This window comes from Dryobates pubescens, chromosome 5 (genome assembly GCF_014839835.1).
Source record: "Dryobates pubescens isolate bDryPub1 chromosome 5, bDryPub1.pri, whole genome shotgun sequence".
NCBI lineage: Eukaryota > Metazoa > Chordata > Aves > Piciformes > Picidae > Dryobates > Dryobates pubescens.
Genome location: NC_071616.1, coordinates 36,707,561 through 36,727,615, shown reverse-complemented (window position 1 = coordinate 36,727,615; position 20,055 = coordinate 36,707,561). Strand labels below are relative to the sequence as shown.

Genomic DNA, 20,055 nt, shown 5'->3' with positions numbered 1-20,055 from the left:
CCCCAACCTCGTCCCCACGCCTTTCCCCGCTCCCGCTCGCAGTGGTGCCGCCCGTTTACGTCTCGCTCCCCCCGTTCCGGAGCCCTTGGTCCAGCCCTGCGCACTTCCGGCTCGCGCCGGGCCTGCTTCCGGTGTCCGCCCTCCGGCTCCTCCCGCCGCTGCCGCCACCGCCGCCGCTGCCGCCGCGATGCTGCTGCTGTGGCGGTCCCGCTGCCTGGGCCGGGCGCTGGGCCGCTCGCTGCGTGCCCTCCGGCAGGTACTGCCCGCCGCGGGCACCGGCTGCGGGGAGGGAGGCGAGGAGGGCGGCTGGGCGGCGGTTGGGCGAGCGGGGACGGCGGCGCCAAGGGCACCGGGACACGTCCCCCTCTTTTTTTTCCCCCTCCCCCTCCTGCCCGCTTCCTCGGCGCGAGGCACCGCCGCCCCGCAGGGGAGAGGGCAGGGAGGGGCGGCACCGGCGGCGGGGCTGCCCCCCGCCCCTACCATCCGGGAGGGGCTAAGGGTGAGCGCCGAGCTGTCCCTTCCCGAGCTCGGCGCCACCGGCTCGTATGCCGCTACCCTGCTGCCGCCCCGCCCGGGCCCGGAGAAGCGGCAGTTGGTTCGGCTGCGGTGCCGTGCAGAGGTGACCGGCGGGAAAAGCTTCCGAAACCCGCCATTCTCGGGCTCCGCTATCCTCGCTTCTCGCTGGGCTGAAGCGTTCGGAGGGGCTCTGCTGGCCGCCGCGACTCGCTTCGCGTCACACCCCTGCCGCTGCAGAGATCCTAACCAGCTGGGGCCGGCCCGGTGCAGAAACGGCGAATAAGCCGCTGTCTACTTCCGTATTTAATTCCTGTGCTCCATTTTCAAAGCAGTCGTTGAATGGATGCAAAGGGTGGTAACCTGTGCCGGCGGTGGGCTTGCAGTCTAATAGCCAGATCCAGCTGCGTAAATCAACACCGGGGCTGCACTTGGCCAGCTGGTTTCTGTCCTTTGCTGCCTCTGGCTACATCTTCCGTTTAAATAGCAAGCACACGCAGCTTTATGTACATAACGTGTATACATATGTGCATGCATATACCTGCATACACTTGCATGCCTACAGGAGGAAAAAGATCACTTCTCTTCCCGTTGCCCAGCTGAAGCCTTAGAGCATGAGATTTGATTTTAGCCATTGCACGAATGTAGGCAACCAAGTGTTGACAGCTCATAGTAATGCTGAACAGTTAACTGTGTCACACTTCCCCGGAGGGCTGTGGTATGTTAAATGCTTGTCTCTGGGTGTTTATGAATGAGTGTATGTACATAAAACTGCACCACAAAGACCTAGTAAGCCTATAGTTGTGTCCTATTTTATATATGGAGATGTAGATACAAATTGGTTGCAGTGCAGCTTCTCGAAGTGGTGTTTTAACAACATTTAAGCATTGTCAGGTGTGTAATTATAAAGAACAAGGAGGAAAGCTGGATGGAGTATTCAAACATTTTACAAAACTGATCTGCAAATCAGAAGGTTCCAGGAGGTTATAGCAGAGTACCAGGCATGGGAGATAGTTCTAGTGATGTACTAGAGAAGTTGAGAGGTCAAGATGGTGGTTTGATTTCCATTTGAACAGGAATGTGGGAAGTACATTTTGACTAGAAGGACAAGACAGGCCTTTTGGAGAGAGAAAGAAATACCAGAACTTGGCAAACTCCTGATGGGAGAAGTGAGAACAACAGATATGTAGAAGTGTAGGGTTGAATGGGAGACCAGTGGAGTCAGCAAGAAACAGCACAGGTGGGGAGGGACAGTGCTCATTCTGATGATCTTGTAAAAGAGAGAAGAGTCCTGGATTCATATATCGAGTAGAAATCATGAATGTGTATCCATAACCTGCCATCCAAGCATGTAAGACCCAGTGGGCTTGGGAGGGAGCATCTGTGGAGAGATGACCAGAAAAAGTCCTGAGTTGACCTCATCTGAAAAAGGAGGGTTTGATCAGGAGCTGTGTTCAGTGCTTTGAGAATCAAGTCCTTCTGTTTGTCTGGGGAAGAGTTTGTAAACTCCTCTTTGATCCTCTCTGCATGCTGGAAGAGTTCTCAGCCTGTCACCTTGGTATCCTTCACCACTCAGCATTGTTCTCTGCATCCCATCTTACCCATCTGCCCTGCCACGCTGCATATAATTGTGTTAGAATTCCTGGAAGGTGTGCAGTGGAGTTTCCTGTGTAGCAGTGGTTCGTGCTCATCAGTGGTGTCAAAGCAGCAGCTTCTTTGCTTTGAAGAAGCCGTGGCTGGAGAGCCTGCTCCTGCTTTGCCTGTTGTCACAGCTGCTCAGCACTGGCCTTCTGTTTTGCCTCTGCTGAAATCATCCCCTGTGCCCTCCTGTTCCGTTGGTGTCCTTCCCTGGACTGGTCCATTTCTGCTGTCGGAGAAGAAAGCTGTAGGTATGCAGGCTGTCCCTTCGGCTGATGTGTTCCATAACTTAACTGTGTGGTGACCTACTGGAAGGTGGCAGCTCCTCGAAGGGTGTGGCATGGGACCCCGTGGGCCAGGGTCACTTTGACAAAGTAACAGTTAGGAAAACAATCCTGAGAAGTCATGTGCAACGTGGCGGAAAAATTACTCACTCGGTACGTGAGTCACCAGCTAATTAGACCAAGGTTTATGGCTCCAAGTGAAGGCTCTCTCTTTAAAGTGACCCAAAGTGCTAATGCCAGCTGGTGAAACCTAAATGTTTGCATTTTCAGTCAAGAAGCTCAGGCAGAGGGCAGGTTTCACCAGGTGATATGAGGAGCAGGTACAATCACAGTGATTCCTTCAAGGAGTATTTCATTTGTGATTACATATTCTGTGGAACGCTGCAGAAGGTGAGAAGAATTCCATCAGGACAGGAGCTAACATATGCAGTGATGATTATGGTATTTTAGATGCCTGACCAAGCAGCATCAACTTGAAATTTGTCTTACTGATCACAACTCAGGGCTTGCTCGACATGAACCAGATCTGAGTTAGCAGGGGGCCACTGGTGCACCAAGATAAAGCATAGTGCTTGGGATGACTCTGCAAACTCTGTGCAGTGCTCCCTGCTTTCTCTTCCCCAGCCAAACCTGGGGCAGAGGCTCCTGTGAGCCCTTGCCCACAGCTGGGTTTGCATGACTGTCAGCCTGGGATTGTTAGTCCCTGTGGTAGGTCGGCAAACAAGGCAGCTGCTTGGTGCCGTGCTGGAGCTCCAGAGCTGTACTAGACCCAGGCTGGCTTCGCAGCAGGTCAGCCTGGCTGCCTGCATGCTCAGCACTGCTAATCATAACCCAGTTACCTGCCCATCAGTCACTGAGTTGAGCGCTCATTAATATCTGAGAAGCCAAACCCCTCAGTAAGTGTGGGTAACTAAATTGCCAAGGTGCTGATCCCAGACCTGTTCATAGTTCTGACCATACAAAGTGTTCACTGAGTGTATATTTGCATGCTAAAGAGCTCTGTCCTGTGGATGGCATGAAAAGCTTAAGTACTTCTTTGATGTCTTTGTATTATCACACACAGCTCCACAAATAATTCTGATGTTTAAGGTCAGCTGTATCCCATTCTGCTTGCTCCAGCAAAGCTGCAGTCAGGGCCTATACATAAACAACTTCCCTTCAGACACTGAAGATGTGAATGACATTTGATTTTTGCCTCTTACCTTAGCTGCTGGGTAAAGGTGCTTTGAGCTGTTGAGTAGCTGTTGTTCCAAACCAGTCAACTGCATTGACTGTTGGATGGTAGGTTAGACTCAATGATCTCAAAGGTCTTTTCCAACCTGGTTAATTCTGTTTATTTATTTTAGTGATGTAGTATTCTCCTATAGCTTTTAAAGAGTTCTTAAGTGCTCTAAGTCTGTAGTTTGATGCTAAGGAAATGTACAATAACAACAGGGAAAGTAACTGAAGTGTCTTGAAATGTCTTTTACTTCTGAGAAATGTTTTTTTCTGAGCTAGGAGTCCACTCAATGATTCTGTGGGTATGAAGTGAAATGTCACCAGAGGGATGAATTCCTGCCTTGCTGAAGGCAGTAGAAACTTTGCCATTAAGAGAAATTGTGGCCTGATGGACTTCAGAGGCTCCATAGGCCTTAACAGAAACAAACCAACCAAACCAAATGATGAATTTGTGATTAGGAGTAAACATCATGAGATGTTTCTTTTTCATCATCCCCACTATCTTATCTCATTCATAGCAAATTTTAGTGAATGAGCCTTTAGAAATCTGTGCCTTCTTAAAGTGGAAAGTGTGCATGACAGCTGGAGCCACAACTAAGAGCTGAGTGTGTCAGGTTTAACAGCACTCCACAGGAAAGCATCCAGGAAGGAAATGAAGCAAAGAGAAGGATGCAGATGCTTTCACTGTCTCCCAGTCTTGCACATTATAGAAAAGTAGCATGCCTGCAGTCTGGAGCATGGGAATGGTGGATTCCCATCTCTCTTCTGGGTCCCCTGGGAAAACCAAAATCCTCCTAGGGTGAGTCGTATCTTTTTGCAATACTGATAGCTTCTCTTCTCTCTTGACAGGGGAACTGTACTCTGGCAAGATGCTCTCTGTCTGGTGAGTCTTACACATTCATTTCATTTCAAACTGCTTAGAGCAGAGCTGATAATGAAAATAGGTAATAGGTTTTGACTGGGGTTTGTTTCCATCAATCATGTAATGAAGAAAGAGTTGGCAAAATCAGCTGTGCTTCCATGTGAGTGCCTCTCTTGCCTGATGTAGCTGCTGCCTGACCCATTCAGCTCTGCTGAGGATTTCCCTGCAGAAGCAGAGTGTGTTTCAAGCATTGCAGACATGCTATTGCAGAGCCTAGCTCTCCAATAAGCTCCTGTGAAAATGCTGGGTGAATGTTAAGTGACATGTCAAATCTCATATGCCTGTGGACTCTTCTTTGGTGCTTAAACTGGATTTTCCCACAGCTCTGACTTTTTATTCTAGCTGTTCTGTGTTTGTATAACATTCCATCACTCACCTCTTATTCCACTTTGAGAAACCAGTTGAATCTGCTTACCTTCTCCAGTTTCTGGAGTTCCAATGTCAACCCTTTACTAGGGGATGGTGTTAAAGTCATATTGTTTAAAAAGGAAAAAAATCAAGTGGGGAAATGGTTCTTCCTTCTGGCGCTGTGTTCTCCAGCTGCTTTGCTGTGACTCTTTAAGATCAGTCTGGAGAATTGCCAAGTGCTCTGAAAGAGACAAAGGACAGGAGTTCAGTTTGTAACAGAAACTGCAGTGTCAGGGCCGGGGAAGCAGGGTGAGGAGGAGACAGTGGGGTATGTGAAACTGAGAAGTTATGCAAGTACCTCTCTGCTATGAGTTCTGGAAAAGCATTCTTGGGCCAGAGGATGGACAGAGAAGAGGGATGGTGGTGGCTTGTTACTCCATTCTGCACCCTGTTTCTATGGGTGTTTTTATTCCTTACCTGTCCATGTGACTGTGAAGCTTTCTGGAGCTGCCTCTTATGTAACTGATCCCTTGCTCCTATTGGGAACTCCTTTGTATTGGTGAGGATAACTCAGCAGCAAGCACCAAAGGTATTGCAGTCCTGAAGGTGTCCCTCATAGTTGTCTCCTGGTTTTGTTCTGACTGGGGTAGCCACTGCTTTGTTTGCCCTCTTCAAAGTGATCCTTACTAGCTTTGAGGTGAAGATATCACTCGTTTTCCCACCTCTGTAAAACTAAACAAAGGCAAGACCACTGGTGTTGGCAAACTCTGGGCCAAACTGTTGACACTGAGGTGCCTCTGTATGTCTGTATTCCCCTCTTAGTCCTGAACCTCTTTCAGGATGGACACTGGTGTGCTCTGCACTCTTTTACATGATAGGGACGTTTGAGAGCTGGACGGTTGGGTAACGTTCCTGTGGAGTAACACCATTCTCATCCACAGGTGTGGCTGGGAGCCAAGGAATGGCTTACATGAACAGCAGGAAGCTTGTGTAAGTATCCCCAGGAGAGCTGTGATGTGAAGAGGCTGGGGTTGCACTAATCCTGATAAGATTTTTGGGCCTGGGAGGCAGGACATGGTTGGCTGTCACAAAATCCCTGTGTGCACTGCAGGAGCGTGGAGCTCGCCCCAACAAACTCCAGCTTTTGGAGGTCAGGAAGTGTGGCATGTTTCAAGAGCATAAGCTTTGTTTGGAACCAGGTACCAGGGCAGGAAAGGGACAAGAATGAGGAGACTGTTGATAAATGGATCTCTGCTACCTTTTGATTATCTGCTTAGAAATCAGGTGTGCTTTATGGTGGCCTCCTGGTAGGATTTCTGTCAGCCCAGGGGTGGTGCAGGGAGCTGTCGTTCCTAGGACAGATCTGCACTGCTGAGGTGGTCTTGTAAATGTGTTTGGGGAAATAACAGCACATCCAAGAAAGCCTGCAGTGCAGTTTGCACCAAGTAGCTTGTTCTAGAGGAAGTGCTAAAGCATGTTTGTTTCAGGTTTCCAAATGGGATGTCAGTAGGTATAAAAATCCCCCATCCTTTGGAATGCCTGGGATTGCTAGCTGCCTTTGAAGGGGCACGGGGGAGAGAAGTAGCTGTCTCTTGAACACGTTGCCATAGGCAATTTACAGTGCTTTCTCCTTTTTTTGGAGCAATCCAATTTCTGTGGAGATGACAGTCCTGATGGGGTGGGGAAAAAAAATGGTTACTAGCCATCTTAGCTGTAGGGTGTGCGGGCTAGGTCAGCCTGTCATCAGTGCTTCATCCACAGTGGTTCTGTTGGGTTGTCTCCCTAAATTAGAATTCCATCCATGTCATTTCTCACTGAGTTCCTGAGAGCTTCAGTGATGTTTCCTTTCTTGTTGCAGCTTGAAATGTAAGTAGGAGTCCCTTGGAACAAATACATCAGAATAGCTGAGCAGCCTACAGAGGAACATATTTCTGTGTTCATACCTTGCTCTCTCTCTCTCTCTGCAGAGTAAATAGCTCCAGTGTCTTCACTGTCCGTTACTTCAGAACCACTGCAGTACGTAGTAAGTAAGAAGGAGCCCTTGGGATGGCTCTTGTGCTACCTGTTGCTATCCTGCTAACAGCTGAAACCGCCACTTCCACCCTTGGCCTAGGTCCACTGCTGTCTCTCACCTCAATGGATGGCTGAGGGTTTATGTCCTAGGGCTCTCAAAGATTTTGTCTGGCATCCCTGTCACTACGTGACTTCCAGTCAAGTGGCAATTTCTCTTGTCTTTAAATGTTAATCAGTGCTGGAGCAAGGAGGCGACCAGCATTTGGTATCTGTTGACCTACCCTCTCCAGCAGAGTGCTGATGGCAAGAATGAAGCAATGCTGTAAGTTTTGAGCTCTGAATGCATTAAAGCCTGTCTGTCTCTCTTACAGGGGATGATGTGGTTACAGTGAACACACCAGCCTTTGCAGAGTCAGTCACAGAAGGAGATGTCAGGTGGGAGAAAGGTAAGAGTTGCCTTTTCCCTGCAGTTCTCAGCACTTGGTGCTGCACTGCACAGCATGGGGATGGACTGTGGCTCACTGGTTGGAAAGCATGCTCTGTGCCTTTCAGGTTGTGACAAATGAGGCAGTTAATGGCAGTTTTCCTAAGGGGTAAGGATTGCAGTCACTGCCTTGGCACTTTGCTGTCATGGGTGATGTTGAGCAAAGGGTGATGTCTAAACTGGACTCTGACCGTGCAGTAGATTGCTTGAGTGAGACTTTCGAAGCTGCAGAGAACTGGGGAGAGAAAATTCTGGGTTAGTGGGGCAGACTGCTGTGGGTTAAGAGGGGAGGCTAGAGCACACCTCCTTCCTCACAGTGGTCTTCATATCTGTCATTCAGCTGTTGGAGACACAGTGGCAGAAGATGAAGTGGTGTGTGAGATTGAAACAGATAAGGTAGGAGTTTTCTGGACCAAAACTACTTCTAGTTCTCCATCGGGTACCCTGTATGGCTCCTCTCCTGCTAAGAGCTCATAGAGCCTGCAGGCCCTGGCTGTGTCTCCTGCTCCCTTCATGGACAAAAGCTTTTCTCATCTAGTATGAAAGCTGGCTGTACCTTAAGTGCAGATTCTTTGATAACTCTTCCTTTCCTCATACATTTGATTAAGTGCCAGTGGTGGTCATGATTGTTGGATCTCCAATTCTATTCCTCCTTCCAATTTCAGGGCTCTTAAGTTTTGAAACCTGTTTGTGTTTAAACAGAGGAGGAATCTGCAGAGCCATAGGGTGTCTTCAGATTGTTTTAAATTTAGCCTTTAATTTTATTCACTCCTTAAATGATTCTCAAGCTTTGAAGTTCTTGCTAAAACTCCCTGCTTCCAGTGTTACCGTCAGGAAGATGCTGGCAGTGGGTGAGTTCTTGCTTGTACTCTGGAGCAAGAAGGTTAGGCTGTATGTTACACTGCCAGCATCTCCTGAAACTCCTAAGTATTGGCACAAAATCCCAGTAGAGGGTGTGAAAACTGGTGCAAATGGTGCAAGACAGAGCTGCTGTCTGTGTCAAATTACAAAGTGTATCTGCTCATACTGGCATCTTCTCTTGGGCTCTTCTTCTCCATCCAGTGTTTGGGGGAATTTCACTGATTTTGCTTTTTGCAGACATCAGTGCAAGTTCCAGCCCCAGCAGCTGGTGTGATTGAAGCCCTTCTGGTACCTGATGGTGGCAAAGTGGAAGGGGGGACACCTCTGTTCAAACTCAGGAAAACTGGAGGTAAGTCACAGGATCGCAGGAGGTTAGGGGTTGAAAGGGATCTCTGAAGGTCATCAGGTCCAACCCCCCCAGCCAGAGCAGGACCATAGAATCCAGCGCAGGTCACACAGGAGCACATCCAGATGGGTCTTGAAAGTCTCCAGAGAAGGAGACTCCACAACCTCTCTCCACAACCCAGCCTTGGGCCTGCTCAGGCCCAAGGGAGGCGGCTCACGCCATGTTACCTAGGCAGCAGCAGGGGACGAAAGAGGAAGTGAAGACCCCGCATGGCCTTTTTATAGGGGAGCAGGGCATTATGGGAATGGAATACCTGGTCCCTGTGACCACCCCCTGGGCTGGGCCCACCCCTTGGGACCTCCCAGGTGTGGCCTGCGCAGTGGCATCTGGGCCAGCACCCAGCCTAAACCACCACAGACCACCCCTTATTCCATACCATAATCCCTGCACCCAGAACATATCATCAAATTAGAACTCTTCTTATGACATGTGTAGCAACAGTCCATGTCTTCTTCTGGGTGTCCTTCCACACAGTCTCTCATTCAGGCTCAAGCATCAGTCCATTCCAGTTGTTCTTCCTCATATGATGGAACCTCCCAGCGACGCAGTCCTTCTCCTGCAGTGTGAATTCCTTGTGGAATACAGGCTCTGGGGAGCCTGTTCCAGTGCTCTGTGACCCTCACAGTGAAGAAGGTCCCCCTCATGTTGAGGTGGAGCCTCCTGTGCTGTAGTGTCAGGCATGTGTAACTTGCTCAGGCCTTTCTGTTTCCTCCAGTCTTCTTCAGAAGATGGAACCAAAGCCTTTAGAGGGATCTTGAGAGAGATTAAATAATTTTTCCATATGCTGCTTGTAGTTGGAAGAAAAGTCTGTTGTCCACTAGAAAAACATGATTTTTGTCCTTCTGAGTGGGGGACTTTCCCTTTGCTCCCTCTGGAGGAGACTGCAGCTCTAAGCTAAAATTATTTGAGAATTTACCTTGTGTAACTCCATTGTCTGCCCTCTTTCTTTAGTACCCAGTCTCCTGCACAGTGAGGAGATCTGTGGTGTTGATGAGTAAAGCACTTTCCCATGGAATCCCCTTGTGGTGGCTCCTGTCAGTTCAGTAGTGTGAGAACATAAAGGCACTCTGACAGAGGGTTAGCTTTTATCAGGTGGGTTGGACTCAGAGATCACTGACAGTGGAAGCTGTTGGTGCCTTACCGTGGCTCTTCCTTGTCTTTCAGCTGCTCCTGCCAAGGCCAAACCAGCAGCAGCCCCTCCTCCTCCTGCAGCCCCTGAACCTGTAGCTGCGGCTCCTCCTCCTCCTGCAGCGCCAATTCCCACTACAATGCCACCAGTGCCACCTGTGTCAACTCAGCCCATCGACAGCAAGCCAGGTGAGGCAGCAGCCATTTTCTCCTATTTTCAAGCCTCTCCTCCTTGAGGAGAAGGTGTCAGGTTAAAGGCAGCTAAACAGTCTGGCATTTATGGTGAAGGCCTCCTCGCATCACTGCCCTGCATGCTCCTGACTGGAGAGCTCAGCTATGCCTGGAACCTGCCCAGCCCAGTCAAGGCTGCTTCCACACAGTGTTGCTTGAGCAAGGAGCTCAGATGGGCTTTCTGCTTCAGGGCATTGCAGTCGAGCCCTGGCTTCCCTGTATGACTGATGTGTTCTTTACCCTCAGTGTCTGCGGTGAAGCCGGCTGCAGCCCCAGCGGCAGCCCCTCCTGGGGAGGCAGTGCCCAGCAAAGGTGCCAGATCAGAGCATAGGGTAAGCTGTGGGAATAGGGGCCTTGCCAGCACTGTTGCTGGGTGACAGTCTCTTCTTGCATAAGCCTCGAGCTTTCTGGATGTGTCCATATCTACCTGTTTGCACCCAGCTCAGTATGGCTGTGAGAGATGGGGAAACTCTCTATGTGAGGGCACCACTTGGGGGTGGGGTAGAGGAAGAGCCAGGTCTGATCTGACACAGGTGTTTTCTAGGCAAAAGTCTTGTCTTGAGCTCTGCTGAGTGAGCAAAGAGGGCTCAGTGTGATCTGCTTGGTCTGTCCACAAGTCCTCAGGAAAGGACTGAGGCTGCTGCAGCTGCCTTGTGCGTTCTGAAGAGAACATGGTTGAGCAGCCTGCTTTCTTAGCTGCCTTGCTGTTCTCACTTTAGCCTCATGCTGGAAACCTGTGTATGCTTGGGGGTCCTGAGGAACACACAGGTCAGTAGTAGTTACACTGTGATGCCTTCAGCACTGCTTTTCAAGTGAACCGTGTGTTGAGCTTGGAAGTTTCATACTGAAATCAACGCCTCAGCCTGCCACGCTCCTCAGGGAGACCTGAAGTGAAAGCCTTGGCCCTAGGCATCTGTTACTAGTCAACCTGATGGCAAGAGGAAGGACCTCTTGAGTTTCCTGTACGTTTTGCCTCTTGGATGAGCTGGAGGCAGCTTCTGCTTACCTCCTTTTGCTTTCCAGGTGAAAATGAATCGGATGCGCCAGCGCATCGCCCAGCGGCTGAAAGAGGCTCAGAACACTTGTGCCATGCTGACCACTTTCAACGAGATCGACATGAGGTGAGGAGCAGACCTCTTCTTCTCTGCACAAGCAGAAACAGATGCAGGCAGTCATCTGCAAGCAGGAGTCAAGATTCTTTTTGGAGAGGTTGGCAACGTTTCTCTTGGGACCTCTTAGCTGTGTGCCGCTGTCTGCACTGCTTCATCGGTGCCCTGGTGGTGTTGCAGTAGAGTTACAGAATCAGAGGGGTTTGGGGTGGAAGGGACCTCCAAAAGTCATCTAGTCCAACCCCCTCTGCAGTCAGCAGGGGCATCCTCAACTAGATCAGGTTGCCCAGAACCTTGTTGAGCTTCACCTCGAATACCTCCAGGGATGGGGCCTCAACTACCTCTCTGGGCAACCTGTTGCAGGGGTGCATAGCTTCCTAATGGCCTGGTCTTCCTCTGGAGTCACCTGCTGCTTTTAAAAGGGATGGTCTGGTTCCTCATCTGTGTGGTTCTTGGTTGTGGATGTGTTGAGCATGAGACCAGGAGTGATCAACATCACTTGTATAGTGGCTATTGGAAGACAGCGAGATGTAGCATTTGCTTTCTGCCACTACCAGGTTACAGCTTTTGGAGGTGGGCATATTTAACTTCTGATGAGGTGGTCCCCCAGGCCTCCTCAGCCTTTCAGGTGATCATTACATAGGTTTGAGGCCTTTGCTGTCTGATGGTGCAGCTTTCCAGAGAGGGACTAGCATCCTTCCTCATCCCCTCTGGGTAGGTGGGGGTCTCCTGACTCAAGTGCTTGCACAGATTGAACTCAGTAATGGCTTTGGAGGGTGGGCAGCTTATGTTACAATGCATTAAGGGGAAATTGTGCCCAAATCAAATTGACTTGTGAAATCCTATTCTACTCCTTAAGACAAAACATGTAAATATTTGGGTCTGAGAACAATAAGGTTGGCAAAATAGTCTGGATTGGAGGGGAAGTGCTGCAGCTTTATCTCCTCTCAGAGGCTCTTTGAGGTGTCACTTTACACTGGCCTTAGGCTCTTATTGCATCTGGTAATCTTGTTTGGATAGATTGCTGTGAGATTGGCTCATGAGGACCTGTGCTGGGGCCTCCTGCTTTCCACAGGGGTCAGCATCTGAAAGGAGGAAGCCATAATGAGCCAGTTTCATAGCAAACCTCATCCTCATTGCCATACTCCTTGTGTCTTGGGAGGCACTAATGCCTTTGGGTGGTAATCCTAGCCCTAAACAAGGTTAGGCACAGGAAAACAAACACTCTAAACATGAAGACCCCTGCCCCTTGTTGAAACTGTCTCTTCAAAGACTCAAAGATCTCTGGATAGGGGGAGGAACGGACTACACAATTCCACAGCATCTGATATTAGCCAGCAATACGCAGAGGTTGTAGCCACAGCTTGGTTGACTTTCTGTAAACAGGCTCAGTTGTGATAAATAGAAGCAGTAGGGAAGGATGGTTTGTCTGGTTGAGGGCTGTGGGTGGGCTGGCACACACCACCAGTGCATCTGGGGAGCTTTCCTTCATACTCACTGGACTCCCAGGGCTGGAGTTGGCTCTGGAGGTGTCGCCGTGCTGGCTAGCGCTGGACTTGCACAATGACTGAAGCCTTTTCCTTCGGTCCCCACGTGCATCTTCTCTGCTCGTGACATTTCTTGCTTTCTTCACCCTTGCAGAGCTGGCCCAGCTGCCCCTGCAGCTGCTGGCTGTGGCACTGCACTGCTGTCAGCAACGGTGTGGACGTGTGAGGCCTAAGCGGGAAACGTGCCCTGCCCTATCTTGCTTTTGTGCCTGGCAGTGCAGATCATGCAGCTCGATCCTGTCCCGTGGAGTTTACGGTCCAGGACTACTTCCTTTTAAGTCCTTTGGCCAGCCTCAGGGCTGCTTTCAACTCACTTCACTTATGCCATTTGAAGGGTGTTGCAGCAGATTAGGACTTTTCCTGTTGGTGCAGGGTTGCAGCCCGTGAGGCTTCCTCTCAAATCTATCCCAGAGCACGGGAATGGTGTTTCTTGGTCTCTCTGATGACCAGTGTCACCCTGTGTTTTACAGCAACATCCGGGATATGAGAGCTGTACACAAGGATTCCTTCCTGAAAAAGCACAACCTGAAGCTAGGTTTCATGTCAGCTTTTGTGAAAGCTGCAGCTTTTGCTCTGCAGGACCAGCCTGTTGTGAATGCAGGTGAGTGGTGATCCTTGCTGGTGAGTTGCATGCCTGAATGTGGCAGAGGAGGGGAAAGCAGGTGGCCCTGTCCATGGCAGGCCTAGTAGCTTGGATAAGCATGTCAAATATACAGGGAAAAGAGGGACAGTCCTACATGCTGCAACTGATTTTGCTCATGCCACTTAAGTAGGTAGAGGACAACTTACCAAGAGGGGCTCTATCAGGAAAGGGGTGCCAGGAATGGAGCTGGGGCCGTGCGTTTGCCAGCCCACAGAGGGCAGAGCCTGCTGGTCAGTGTAGAGGTAGCTGCTGTAGGTGCAGTGCAGATTCTGGGGGGTGTCAGAGGTGCTTGCTCAAAACTAGAAAAGGAGAATAACCAAGGGGGATGTCTGAGAGGAAATGACCTGTCTGGGCTGTGTTTGATAGAATCATAGAATGGTCAGGCCAGAAGGGATCTCCAAAGGTCATCCGGTCCAACCTCCCTGCAGTCAGCAGGGACATCCCCAGCTAGATCAAGTTGCCCAGGGCCTCGTTGAGCCTCACCTTGAATATCTCCAGGGAAGGGGCCTCAGCCACCTCCCTGGGCTGATTCCTGTCTGTCTCTCCTGGTGCTTTTCCCACAGGTGCAGTGAGGGCTAATTCTTCTCTGGAGTTACACTTAAACTAGAGATTAGCACATTGTTAGGATTTCGTGGCCATCTGGGGGCTCTTGACATGTTGATCTTGGGTGCTGAGTGTGTAACACAGCTTTTTGATCCTTCTAGTGATTGATGACACGACCAAAGAGATTGTGTACAGGGACTATGTGGACATCAGCGTGGCTGTAGCGACTCCCCGGGTAGGTACCTTGGATGTTTTGACCATGGGGCCTCAGGTCTGGAATGGCCACACACTTTGAGACAACTCAACTGTGAGCTCTGCTACAGCAGAAACTTGCTGATGAGATTGATCTTCTAAAGGACACATCTGATGCATTGTGGACTGCTGAGATGGGGGTTGGGAGAAGATGGAGGACCAAGAACACTATGCCACTCTGCTAGGAGATGCAGTAGTGAGGTCAATACAGATCTCGGTGGTTAATAAGTAGGGCCAGGTTAGGAAAACTGGGGGGGGTTGTGTTTCTATGGACCTATAAAGGTATGGCATAGACAGTAAAAGCTTTGCATGTCCTGCCCTTGGCTGACCCTGCTGTGCTGTTCCACCATTTCTCTAAATGCTATTGCTCCTTCAAAGAGATGTCTCTGTCCAGAGCATATAGGATGGAGGTACAGATGTCATAGTATCACTGTATGTTAGAGGTTGGAAGGGACCTCCAGAGATCAAGTCCAACCCCCCTACCAAAGCAGGATCACTTAGGGTAGTGAGCACAGGAATGCATCCAGGTGGGTTTTGAAAGTCTCCAGAGAAGGAGACTCCACAGCCTCTCTGGGCAGCCTGTTCCAGTGCTCCGTCACCCTCACTGTAAAGAAGTTTCTCCTCATGTTGAGGTCAAATTAGTTGGTTCTTTTGTGAGGCAGAGGTTTGGCCAGGACTGAAGTTCTGTCACTGCTCCCAAAGTCTAAGGGAGGTCCATCATAAAGGGACTGCACTCTTCTTGCAGAGAGAGAGGTGGCAGCTGAACTCTGCCCAGTGCCTCACCTGCTTCTTATGGACATGGAGCTGGATCCAAACAGGCCTTGTTAACTTTATGAGATGGGCTTACAAAGACAAAGCTGGTATCTCATTTATAGTGTTGGCCCTTGGTGTGTGTCATGCCAGGTATCCTGGCAGCTCTGCTGTGCACTGAGGGGGCAGCAGGAGCTCTGCTGGGCTGAGGCCAGGCTCCTGCCCCTACCTCTGTGTCGCTGTGGTGATTTGCTGATCATGCACTTTGCTTCTTCCTAGGGTCTTGTGGTCCCTGTTGTTAGGAATGTAGAAAACATGAACTATGCTGACATAGAGCGTGCCATCTACGAGCTGGGGGAGAAGGTAAGGAAGGTTGAAGGCTTTACTGAAAAGGGTTCAGAGGAGTGGGAAGCATTGGGGGTGCTGGAGTAGGCATCAATTGATTCAATTCCTGTGTCATCATTTCTGCCCTCTAACACAGTGAGTCGTGCCGTGGGCCGTGACCCAGCTGGCATCTGTAACTCTGCCCATGCCTGTTTACTTGTTACCCTCCCAAAAGAGTGCAGACAATGCATTGGTGACGTGGTGTATCTTCATCTTTGTCTTTAGAGACCAAGGCTGAACTGCCCTGGTGTAGAAATCCCTGTGTCTGTCTCTTGCAACAGCAAGAGCTGGAAGCAAAGGCAAGTGAATTCTTCCCCAAAGCCAGTCAAGGTTCAGATCTAAAGACAGGATGCTTTTCAAGTAACTCCTGTTATTTGTAGCTGAACAGATCAATAAGTGAAGCTCTGGCCATCAGCATTTATTCCTGGAGAGAGTCAACCTCCAAACTTGTCCTTTGCCTTCTATGTGGCTTTCTAAGACCTTGCCTTTTCTTCTAGGCAAGGAAGAATGAACTGGCCATTGAAGACATGGATGGTGGCACTTTCACAATCAGCAATGGAGGGGTTTTTGGGTCATTATTTGGGACACCTATCATTAACCCACCCCAGTCTGCCATCTTAGGCATGCACGCCATCTTTGACAGGCCCGTGGCCGTGGGAGGCAAGGTGAGTGGAGCTGTGCAGGTTTCAGTGAGCAGAGGAGAGAGCTCAGTGAGATGAGGGCCACAGCACAAATGCTTTTTTAGGGGGTTAGTGTCAGCTTCTAAAAGGCTTTACTATGAAGGAAGAGTGGAGGCTATTGGTTCAGGGAAGTTTTGCTGGCACTGGTTCTTGCATGAGGTGTGCAGAGGGCTTTGCCACAGAAACATTCAGGCTGGAAAGACCCTCAGGATCACCAAGTCCAACTGATAACCCTGCTCTGCAAGGCTCACCCCTAAACCATATCCCCAAGCACCACATCCAAACCACTTTAAACACATCCAGGGTTGGTGACTCAGCCACCTCCCTGGGCAGCACATTCCAATGCCTGACCACTCTTGCTGGGAAACACTTCTTCCTAATGTCCAGTCTAAACCTACCCAGTCACAGCTTGAGGCTCATGTCCTGTCCATGAGTGGGAGAAATGTGTCATCTGCTTCGGTGTGGAGAGGAGGAGGCAGCTGTAACTCTTGTGGTAGAATGACAGAATCAACCAGCTTGGAAGAGATCTCCAAGATTGAGTCCAACTGATCACCCAACCTTAACCAATCAACTAATCCATGGCACTAAGTGCCTCAGCTGGCAGGGAACAGCTCCAGAAAGAGACTGAGTGTTGTGTGGTGCAGACCCAGCCTGGGTGGCGATCAGTAGGCCTGGCTGGGTGAGTGGGTCAGGGATCCTGCTGGGCAAGACACATCGAAGGGGGCAGGACATTAGAACAGGCAGGTGTTCCCCAAACTCCCAGGAGAGGATGGTGCAGGCTGAGCTCCCTGATGGCTGTCTTGTGCCTCCCCTTCAGGTCAGGCAGGACACATCGAAGGGGGCAGGACATTAGAACAGGCAGGTGTTCCCCAAACTCCCAGGAGAGTATGGTGCAGGCTGAGCTCCCTGATGGCTGTCCTGTGCCTCCCCTTCAGGTCAGGAGGACACATCGAAGGGGGCAGGACATTAGAACAGGCAGGTGTTCCCTGAGCTCCAGGAGGGCAGGGTGCAGGCAGTGGGACAGAGCTCCCTGATGGCTGTCGTGTGCCTCCCCTTCAGGTCAGGCAGGACACATCGAAGGGGGCAGGACATTAGAACAGGCAGGTGTTCCCTGAGCTCCGGGAGGGCAGGGTGCAGGCAGCGGGGCTGGGCTCACCGGGGCTGTCTCCTGCCTCCCCCGCAGGTGGAGGTGCGGCCCATGATGTACGTGGCGCTGACGTACGACCACCGACTGATCGACGGCAGAGAGGCTGTCACCTTCCTGCGCAAGATCAAGGCAGCGGTGGAGGACCCCCGCGTGCTGCTGCTCGACCTGTAGAGCACCCACACCCCCACAGCACCCACCCAGGGCAAGGCCGCAGCACCAGCAAGGGCGATGCAGGGCATTCAGGAGCTGGCAGGGGTCATTCCGGTCTCGCTCTCTCCGCTGTGATTGGGGCTGTCCCAGAGGGAATTGTGGGGATAGCTCCTACCTCCTTCCCTTATTCCATTGACACAAGTTCAGTTTCTCACGAGGATTGCTTTGCAGTGGGCCGGCCACTGAACGGCACTGCCTTTCCAGAGTTGTCTCTGTGGCATTCTCTCCCTCACAGCACCAAACTCTCACCTCGAGCTTGTCCTATACTACTGGAAACTGCTTGCTGCTGCTGTGCTAGGGTACCCTTCCCTGCCACTCCGAGGCAGGTTCAGCTTTACTTTTCCTAGCACTGAGGTTCCTGAGAGGGAGAGGAGAGGAAAGGCTACTGCTCTGTCCCTGTTTTGCTTGAAAGTATTTCACTCTTGTCTGCCATGCAGGGGTAGTCTGGGGAGCCCCAGGTCCCTTGCAGCGGAGGTTTTGACCACAGCAGGGCTTGAGGTAGATGGCAGTGCCCTAGTTTTACACTCCCTCCACAGACAGGAACGCAGCAGTGGCAGCTCCCCTGCTTTCCCTCGGAGATTGTTTGTTTCTCTTCAGCCTAGTCACTGTGGCACAAATGTCTGTGCCCAGGTGGGCAGAGCCTGTGACCTCTATGAAGGTAGCACTGTTCCTGGGTGGGCAACCCTGTCACCATTACATGCCTGACACAGGAGAGGTAGGAACCAGCCCCCAGCAGCTGTCCTTGAATCACAGCTCCCTGACAGTGGATCTGACTGCTGGCTTCCTGCGTGCGAGGGCTTGGCCTGCTACCAGCCACGAGACAGCTGGGGAGGGCCAGGTCCTTAACTGTAATGTATATCCCAGCCTGCTGGTTTGGGGGGGAGGGGGGCAGTCCTTAATCTGATAGCGCACACATGTACTGGGGAGTGAGGGGGTTGCTAGTGCCTGCAGAGTCTATTACCCTCTACACAGAACTTGTAACTAAAGTATTTAACACAGCGGATTTTAAATGAAATAAAACTGGGCAATGACTGCAAGGTGGGGGTGTGTTTGAAGGGCTGAGCAGCAGCTCCAGGCTGAGGACTTGGGCAGCAGCAGCAGCCATAATGTAGCGTAAGAAACCTGTTACTTGAGAGCAAAGGGGAAGTGGGAGTTGTTCCCATCACTGGTGGTTACTAAATGGAGAGCGCTCTGGCTGGGGAGTTTGTACTGTCCTCAAACACTTTCTGGCACAGGATTGGCTTTTCCCAGCACAGGATGAGTTCTTCAGGACTGGAGATCATCCTTTTTTTGGTCTAGCAGCAGAACTGTTAGGGACAGCAAGGAAATCCCCAGTGTTTGCTAGATGGGAGACAGATTCTTCAAGTACAGCTGTGGAGCCAGGATGGTTTTTGTCTTGCTACAAGAGGGGAGAGTTGTAAATCCTGCAGGCAGGGAAGGAGGCTGTTAAGGGTCGCAGAGGGAGAAAAGAGGCAAGATCAAAGAACTGTAAAGCAAAAGCTGTGGTGCTGAGAGTGTTTCTGTTAAGGAACTGCCACTGTTGGAACAATATGAAATCATTCCTGGATCACAGTGGGGTTTTTCCAGCTCTGACATCAGTGTCAGGGAACGATTTGCCATTCCCAGCTATGAGTGGAGAAGGCAGCCCCTTCAACAGAAAATCGCTGCACTCACAACTGCTGTGCTGGTGAAAGGTCCTAGTGCAGCTCCTAGTACTGGTTCCCATGGCTTCCTGGCAGCTATGGACAAACTGGTGCGTGGAGCCAGCTTTCCTCTTGCCTGTTCCTGGTTGAGGTAGAAGTTCAAAAGGAGAGGGGAAAAAACAAACCCTTCTGTGTGTTGTAGAGGAAGGGCAAAGAGTCCAGCTGCTCTTGTATAAATAAAGTGACTGAAAGAGAAAGTGCTGATGAAAAAATTGCTGTGAGCACCCAGCCCTCCCTGCTGGCTTAGGCTACAGAGGGCCCACCTTGACTTTGTACATGAGCAGGAGAAGGGCACTGCCTGTATCCCACCTGGAGCTGCAATAAATGAGGCCTTTAAACTACCCAGGGAGTGAATGTACAGTCAGGCTCTTAAAATTATGCAGCCTAGCAAACTGCTTTATTTAATCTGCTCTGTTGGAGCTCGCTTGCAGGAGGGTCACACAGTTACTCTGCCTTTCTTGGACTCTCCCGGGTGGACACGCAGGGAGCTGTGTTGTCACAACGTGGCTTTGTCCACAGAGGTGGTCCTCCTTAGGAGGATGGTGGCCACAGGTAGAAGCCTGCTGCTGAAGGATTCAGCCAGTTCACAGAATCACCAAGGTTGGAAAAGAGCTCAAAGATCATCCAGTCCAACCTGTCACCACAGACCTCATGACTAAACCATGGCACCAAGTGCCACATCCAATCCCTTCTTGAACACCTCCAGGGATGGGGACTCCACCACCTCCCTGGGCAGCACAGTCCAATGGCTAACAGCTCTCTCTGTGAAGAACTTTCTCCTCACCTCGAGCCTAAACTTCCCCTGGCACAGCTTGAGACTGTGTCCTCTCGTTCTGGTGCTTCTGGGAGAAGAGACCAACCCCCAGTTCAGGCTGCTGCAGAGAGGAGAAGCCCCACACTGCTCTGCTCCTACTATCTGGCCTTGCTGTGGCAGCTTCCTGCTTAGTCCTCCTGCTGTGGCACAGCCGTGGCCGGGGTGAGAGGAGTTTCTGCTGGGCTCTGCTGCCCTCTGGCGGACAAGCACTCCGTGTGCAGAGTCAG

At 50.8% G+C, this 20,055-nt stretch overlaps 1 protein-coding gene across 1 annotated transcript; it reads left to right on the top strand.

Moving 5' to 3' along the window:
- The first annotated feature begins 120 nt into the window (after positions 1-120).
- Positions 121-19,341, top strand: DLST (dihydrolipoamide S-succinyltransferase). The gene is made up of 15 exons (XM_054162027.1): positions 121-256; positions 4,503-4,536; positions 5,865-5,913; positions 6,891-6,946; positions 7,308-7,382; positions 7,761-7,816; positions 8,519-8,630; positions 9,852-10,004; positions 10,293-10,378; positions 11,070-11,167; positions 13,173-13,303; positions 14,050-14,123; positions 15,170-15,253; positions 15,772-15,939; positions 17,138-19,341. Exons 1-15 carry the CDS (start codon positions 188-190, stop codon positions 17,270-17,272), a joined length of 1,380 nt encoding a protein of 459 aa, XP_054018002.1. The 5' UTR covers positions 121-187; the 3' UTR covers positions 17,273-19,341.
- The last annotated feature ends 714 nt before the right edge of the window (positions 19,342-20,055 follow it).

Bases quoted from the DNA above. Each gene is read 5' to 3' on its own strand.
- DLST (XM_054162027.1), top strand. From the start codon at position 188: ATGCTGCTGCTGTGGCGGTCCCGCTGCCTGGGCCGGGCGCTGGGCCGC. The intron at 11,168-13,172 runs GTGAGGAGCAGA...TGTGTTTTACAG, and splicing joins TTCAACGAGATCGACATGAG to CAACATCCGGGATATGAGAG. The intron at 13,304-14,049 runs GTGAGTGGTGAT...TGATCCTTCTAG, and splicing joins CCAGCCTGTTGTGAATGCAG to TGATTGATGACACGACCAAA.